We start from the raw sequence: 6,762 nt of genomic DNA, 5'->3' as shown, positions 1-6,762 counted from the left end.
GACTCAGAATCTTAGAATTAAATAATCAAACTTGTAACAGCATAGTTTCAAATATCATATTTTAGGTAGGTAAAAAATCTCTCATTTTAACAGATCATGCAAACAGCAACACACGACACAAAATACCAGTTTATACATGTAATCCATTTGCTACATATATTAGTTTATCATCAAGTTTTAAAATATAAATCACAACCAGTTTGCAGTAAACACCAAGTAAAACTGTATGTTCCTATGCCTTTGCTAGTTTTTACTTAAGAGATGTAATTATAAAAAAAGACCATTTTTGGACAAACAGAGGAACTGACAGATAAATAGCACACTGTCCCTTCAAAGTATCACCTTCTGTGGCTGCAGACATGTTCTGTGTCAGCTGTTGCTGCTCTCAACATATGCTTTTGAGAATTGCTACCACTCTCAGGAATTGTATGTCTGTGTGTTTATGTGTGTATGTGTGTGTACTTAACAGGACAAGTTTTTGCCTTTTGGAGAAAATGTGTTACAATGAGCTGGAATGCTACAGGATTTTCATTTTAGCTCTTTGACATAACTAGCTATGTGATCTTGGGCACCTTATTTCACCTTGCTACACCTCAATTTCCTTCTCTAGTAATATTACCCTCCTGTTGTGGGGTGTCATGAGACTTAAATGAGATAATCTTGGCATAGCACTCGAGAAATATGGCTTTCTTCTCCTCATTCTTTATTTTTGTTTTTAATGTAAAACCATTAAAAAATTCCCGTTCTCTTTCTTTTGAGGTCAGCTTTTATCAGCATTTTTTAATAGCTAAAAGGAATTTGGGGTTGAAAATGATGGGTATGCAAGTTGCATAATTTCCTATCAACTCTGAGACATGCATGAGTAAGAAATAATAAGGCAGAATTTCCAAGGTGGTTCAGACATTGGTTCTGGAGAAAGCTGTAAAAGAGGCTCAGAAGAGAGGTGTTCTGAGAAGTGGCAGTCACAGTGGAATAGCTGTTATGTCTCTCAAGATGACCCTTGGAAAGGGACAGCATCTATCTGCATGTGTAAGGTCTCTGCACAGTCATATAGCTCCATTCCACTAAGGCTCAAGAGTTCTAATTCTCCAGTAGAATCCTACCCCTGTGTCCCTTTAATTGCCAATTAATTCATTCTGGAAGTTCAAATTACAATGACAGTCTGAGGCTCCTACATTTCCTGAGGGGCAGGAGCGCTCATCCAGATTTGATTCTCTTGGAAATAGTCTGCTTTCTACTCAGAGTACAATCTCTGCTGACCACCACCATCTGCTTTTCTTTCAACAATGCCTACGAACTTTCCAAATGACCCTGCCCCTAAGACTCTTCTTTTGACTCCGGAAAGTCCAGGTACCTGGCAACTCACAGGCCTTCACCTTCCATTACCTTCAGCGACATCCTAAGCATCACTTTGTTGTACCTCCCTGTAGCCTCCCTTAGGAGCGAATGTGCAGAATTTTCTTGAATGTCTTCTTGAAGTTCTCATTGCACAAAGGGTAGATGAGGGGGTTAAGCGTGGAGTTGATGTAGCCCAGCCAGATGGTGAACATGTGCACACGTTCATTGCAACAGTTCTTGCAGAAGGCAATGACCATGAAGAAGATGAAGTAAGGACTCCAGCAAAGGATGAAGGCTGCCATGATAAAACCCAATTGTTTGGCAGCCTTCCGTTCTCGGTTCATATGTAACCCAGACACATACTGTCTCGAATGTGAGCGGAGCCTCTTCCAAGTGAACTTGATGTAATCCAGGCCTATGCTAGACCCACTTCTTGGTTTGCCTTTCCCTGATGCCAGCTCTGTGGGGGTATCTGAGTCTGTCGGGGAGGACTGGCTATCACCTAGGATCTGATCCTCTAACAACTCGCTAGCTCCATGCATGTTCAGGCCCTGCTCATCTGTCTCAAGCTGACTCTGGCTCTGGTTGCTGGCTATGTAGCTGCTACCACTCCCCTCTGCCTCAGTCTGTGTCTGTACAATGTTAAGTGGGAAGCAGTGGAGTTTGTACACTTCTTTGTCCTCTTCTTGGCTGCGGACATCTGGGGAGTTCATCTCCTTGGAGTCTTGGGATGGTGGCTTCAAGACATGTCCACCACCAGCATCTTTCGGTTTCCTTTTCAGAACCTCCAAGGGAGACTCCTTCCCTGGTTTCTTGGCCCCTGCCTTGGGGTTCTCTGGCTTCAGCTTAATTTCAGAGAAGGATGGGAGCGATCCATTGATGAATTCCCGATGCTGACAGTGCTGCCGTACAGCCTTGTAGATCTTGGCATAGAACCAGAGCATGAGCAAGGTGGGCAGGTAGAAGTTGATGATGGCGGTCATGATCTTGAACCAGGTGACATTGTAGAAGTCTGTCTCACACTTGTCCTCTCGGTGCCCTGCGGTCTGCGGCATGAAGCGATGCCAGCCCAGAATGGGAATAACCCATAGGAAGGAGAGAAACCAGGCCCCCAAGATAGTGGCCGATGCTCGGGTCTTGGTGCGATACTTCAGGTATCTGAGGGGCTGCTGGACAGAGCGATAGCGATCAATGCACAAGATGAAGACACTGAAAATAGATGCTGTGCTGGCCACGTAGTCCATGGAAAGCCAAAAGAGGCAGAGAGGCCAGCCCAGGGACCACTTGGACATGAGGAGGTAGAGGATGTTCATGGGCATGACGACAGCTCCCACGATCAGGTCTGCCACCGAGAGGCTGATGATGTACAGGTTCCCCACAGTATGTAGCTTCCGCTCTTTCTGCACAGCACATAGGACCAGCAGGTTGAGCCCTACTGTGACCAAGGAGATGGTGCTCAGGACCACCACCAGAGGCATCAGTTGAGGGCTGGCTATGGTGGTCTTATTCTCTTCACACATATTGTCTTTTAAGACACTGGAGGAATTGGGATGGGTCATTGGCACAAGAGCAGCCTCCAGTTATAGCTCACTCCCTGGGAGGAAAGACATAGGATTAAGGTTAGAGTCTTGGTTATCAATAGTCAGTACCATCACATCGATCAAACGGGGGTTGTATGCTGTTGGGGATAGTAGACAATGCTGGTTACCTATAACCTATATCCCCTTCTTCCATAGTCATTCATTCCTTCCTTCACTTAATGACTATTTATTGAATTCCTGGCATTGTTCTGGGTGTTGGAAATATAGTGAACAAAACAAAAATCTCTGCCCTCAAGGAACTTGCATTGTAGTGAGGGAGTTGGGCAAAAACAAGGTGAAGTTTGTATAAGTCCGATGTTGTATGTGTTTTGGGAAGGTGGGCTGCATCACGATTGGTCTAAGTGGAATATGGCACTCTAGTTGTTTTTTGCCAATGGCTGGTCTAGGAGTGGGCATGAGACACAACTGTGGCCAAGGAAGTAGATGAGAAAGTCTCATGGCAGAGGTGGGGTTCTAGAAAGTGCTTCCTCTCTGCCAAATGAGCAAAACAAGGATAAGCATTGTACCTACTTGCCACTTTCTCCCTGACAGGAAGTGATGCTTGGAGCTATGGATGTCATCGCCCAGAAAACCACTGAGATGCCAACCCAGAGTCTTGTTATCACTGAGTTGCTAAACAGAACCTAGAATCTTCTTCCTCCAGACTAGTTATTATGGGAAATAATTAAATATTTTATTTGCTTACATCACCATTGTAGAAGTTTTGACTTGCAGCTAAAAGCACCCCTAACTGAGATGGGGGAATTTACAAGGGTATATAAAGCATAAAATAAATCAAGGCCATCTCCTTAGATGAATGGTTCTCAAATGAAAAAGTAGGTTATGTTATTTGAGAAAGCATGTTTGTTATTTATTATTTTACTCTTATATTCGAAAAAGAATTTTTTTCATCACATAAACTATGCAGCCTTCTTTGCTAGTGAGGCTATACTGAAAACAGATTGTATCTTGTTATCTGTGATTCTCAGTTGGGGTGGGCAGTAGAAGTAGGCATTAAAACTTCCAGAAGTTGTTAGATTTTAATATTCATTAAAAACTGGTATGAGTTTAAAGAAAACTGAGAAACACTAACAGAGAGTATAAATCTCTCTCAATAATTTAACAGAAACAAACTAGTTTTACATTAAGGCAAAGCCAGATACATTCCTGAGTAAAATGCCAAATTCATGTTTGTTTGTTTGTTTGTTTGTTTAAGATAAAAATCAAGACCCCAGTGCATTTGTTCCTTGTGGAGAGAACCGGTTGAGTTACTTTGTTGGAAAGTCACCACTTGGGTGGCACTGATTTTGCCCCAGCTCTGCCACTAATTTTATGAGTGATCTGTCAGCCTGTGTTTTCTCATGGGCCAAATGTGAAAGGTGGAGTAGGTGATCTCTAAAGGCATTTCCAGGTCTCCTTTTAGGAGTTTTGCTTTAGGTATTTTTCCATGTTCTCCTTCAACTCTGAATGGCCAGTAGTCATAGTAACCCTCTGACTTTTCTGAGTGTGCCTCCTCTGACTTCTTCAACAGCATCACCTTCTCCTCCTGTAACCCAGTCTTGCCCTCTGCTCCTGTCACTCTATGCTGTTACCCTCAGAGACCTTATCCACTCACCCTTGTCCACCCCAGCCATCACCACTGTGAGGACAACCCCCAAATCTACAGCTTCAGCTGTATCTTTCTCTACTCTTACATCTGATACCCAGTCAATACCCGGCAGTTTCACCTTCAGCTCTGACTAAGCCGATGCCCCTTGGAATTGTCTACAGCCACCTCAGGAAGGAGAAAAGACGCTAAGGCAAATCATCTCAGGGATTTTATTTTTTACTGTTTTAATAGGAAGGAAGCAGGAAGCAGTTGCCTAAAACACTGACATAGCTTGGCATTCTCAAGGCAGCTCTAACCTCCCCCTCCTACAGCAGTGACTCATTTCTCTCTTTTCCTCGTTGCCTTGAGAAAATTTCTCTCTCGTGTCTTTCTTTTCTTATTTCTCTCTTTGGCTCATTGCACAAAGAGGGGAACTCCATAATTTTTTTTTCCCACTGTGCATATACTATTTACAATTCCATGATTACATTTGACAGTAAGGGATTTATTTTTATATAAAAATCTATATATTTTCCTTTTTGATTAAAAAAGAAAAGATGTTATGATTGAGTTGAGATCATTAAACTAAAAATTAGTGTCACATATTAAGTGTGTTTGGTTTGGAATGAAATCTACTGATGTCTGCAACTTATTTTAAAATGAATCAGAAAATAAGTTGGATGGATGACTGGTTAGAAGAATAGATAAATGAACAGATACATGTTAAGCAAAAAGAGCAAAATGTTAATTTATAACCTGGGGAGTGGGTATCTGGGTGTTCACTGTATAATGCTTCCAACTTTTCTATTTCATTGATAATTTTCATAATAAAATGTAGAAAATTAAAACAGCATAAGTTTATCTTCTTCATCTATCACCGTAAGCTTGACTCTTTATCGCATTTTTTCCTTCATAGTTTGGACATGTTATTTTGTAAAAACATAAAAGCAAAAGATCAATAAATGTTTGTTAAGTGAATGGATAAGTGAGTGAGGGGCAGGATGGTCTGAAATATCTCAGCTCAGAATTTATTTATTCAGCAGATATTTACTGGCAAAGTGTTCCTTTCAGCTCAGTGATCTGTTTCGGGAGCAAGAAAGTCCACATTTGTCCTCTTAAACCACAGAATTCAAAAGGAGGATTCCTGGAAAGGCAACTGTAGCACCCACACTGCATACAAATGGCATTTGGAGGATGCCTCGCCAGAGGAAGGCTGAGGCAGGTACTGGGAGGAGGAAGAAGCCTCAGGGAACCCTGGCACCGAGCTGGGCGGCTGGGAGGACAGCAGGAGTGGCCACATCAGCGTCGTCTTCATGTCCCACTCTGGACTGGCTGAATCATTTGCAGGGCCCAGTGCAAAATGGAAAGTTAAAGTATTATTAAGAATTTCAAGACAGTGATAGCAGAACGTTAAACCAAGCTGGAGGATCCTGAGCTCAGGGCCTGTGTGCTGTCCAGGTTACAGGCCCATTATGCTGTTCCTAGTATCTCATCCTCTCACCCAATCTCTAAACAGGCATTACTCAGTGAGATAACTCATACAAGGCACTTCCCCCTCCTCCGGGGAACTGAATTTTGAAAAATAGATCCCTGAATGGTTTTCTCTCTATAAATGCCAAAGAGACGTCTGGCACTCTGGCAGAGTATGGGAGTTATGCAGGGACACAGATCCTCATTTCACCTCATGCCACACAGGAGGCCACGCTCCCCTCAGGCTGTCCAGACCCTGTCAGGTTCTGAAGTACCCTCTCTGGAGTCAAGAATGAGCCTATAGAGATGGTGCTGTGAGAGGTTGGGGGAGAGAGAACCAAAACTAGACGAGACCCTTCAGACAGGGCATTTTGAGAGGAAAGGTGGAAGGAAACCTGTAGGTTCTTTATAGCACTGTGTCCCTAGAGAAGCGGGTGATGGTAGGAGAGAGCTCTCACCATCTCACCTGGGCTCTGCCACTTGACAGGCTGTGTGGAGCATGAGTAAACAGGTCTCCAATCTCCCAATTTCCTCATCAGTAAAGTAGGGCTAACATTGACCCCTCCCCTCCCCCACCCCCACCTCCCACTCCTCTGGACTGTTGGGAGGATCAGTTGAAACGGTGGGGAAAGCTTTGCCAACCCCTGGGTGACCTTGACTTGGTGACAAGCAGAAATGGACACTTTTTCTTCTCTCAGAGGCTCCTGTGTACAGGCAAGCCAATGGCTCCATTCCAAAACCACAGGCTGCAGTGGGCCTATTACTAAAGTGATGACAAACAGCCTA

The 6,762-nt window shown here is 43.5% G+C and overlaps 1 protein-coding gene across 1 annotated transcript; it reads right to left on the bottom strand.

Moving 5' to 3' along the window:
• Positions 1-1,208: 1,208 nt before the first annotated feature.
• On the bottom strand, positions 1,209-2,931 carry HRH1 (histamine receptor H1). The gene has a single exon (XM_006917624.1). It carries the CDS (start codon positions 2,895-2,897, stop codon positions 1,437-1,439), a length of 1,461 nt encoding a protein of 486 aa, XP_006917686.1. The 5' UTR covers positions 2,898-2,931; the 3' UTR covers positions 1,209-1,436.
• Positions 2,932-6,762: the final 3,831 nt, after the last annotated feature.

Source organism: Pteropus alecto, unplaced genomic scaffold (assembly GCF_000325575.1).
Source record: "Pteropus alecto unplaced genomic scaffold, ASM32557v1 scaffold75, whole genome shotgun sequence".
In the NCBI taxonomy this organism is placed as follows: domain Eukaryota; kingdom Metazoa; phylum Chordata; class Mammalia; order Chiroptera; family Pteropodidae; genus Pteropus; species Pteropus alecto.
Note: the sequence above shows the minus strand (reverse complement) of the source record. Positions and strands in the feature narration are given on the sequence as shown.

What these genes read in the sequence shown, in the direction of transcription:
- HRH1 (XM_006917624.1), bottom strand. Translation starts at nt 2,897, where the DNA reads ATGACCCATCCCAATTCCTCCAGTGTCTTAAAAGACAATATGTGTGAA.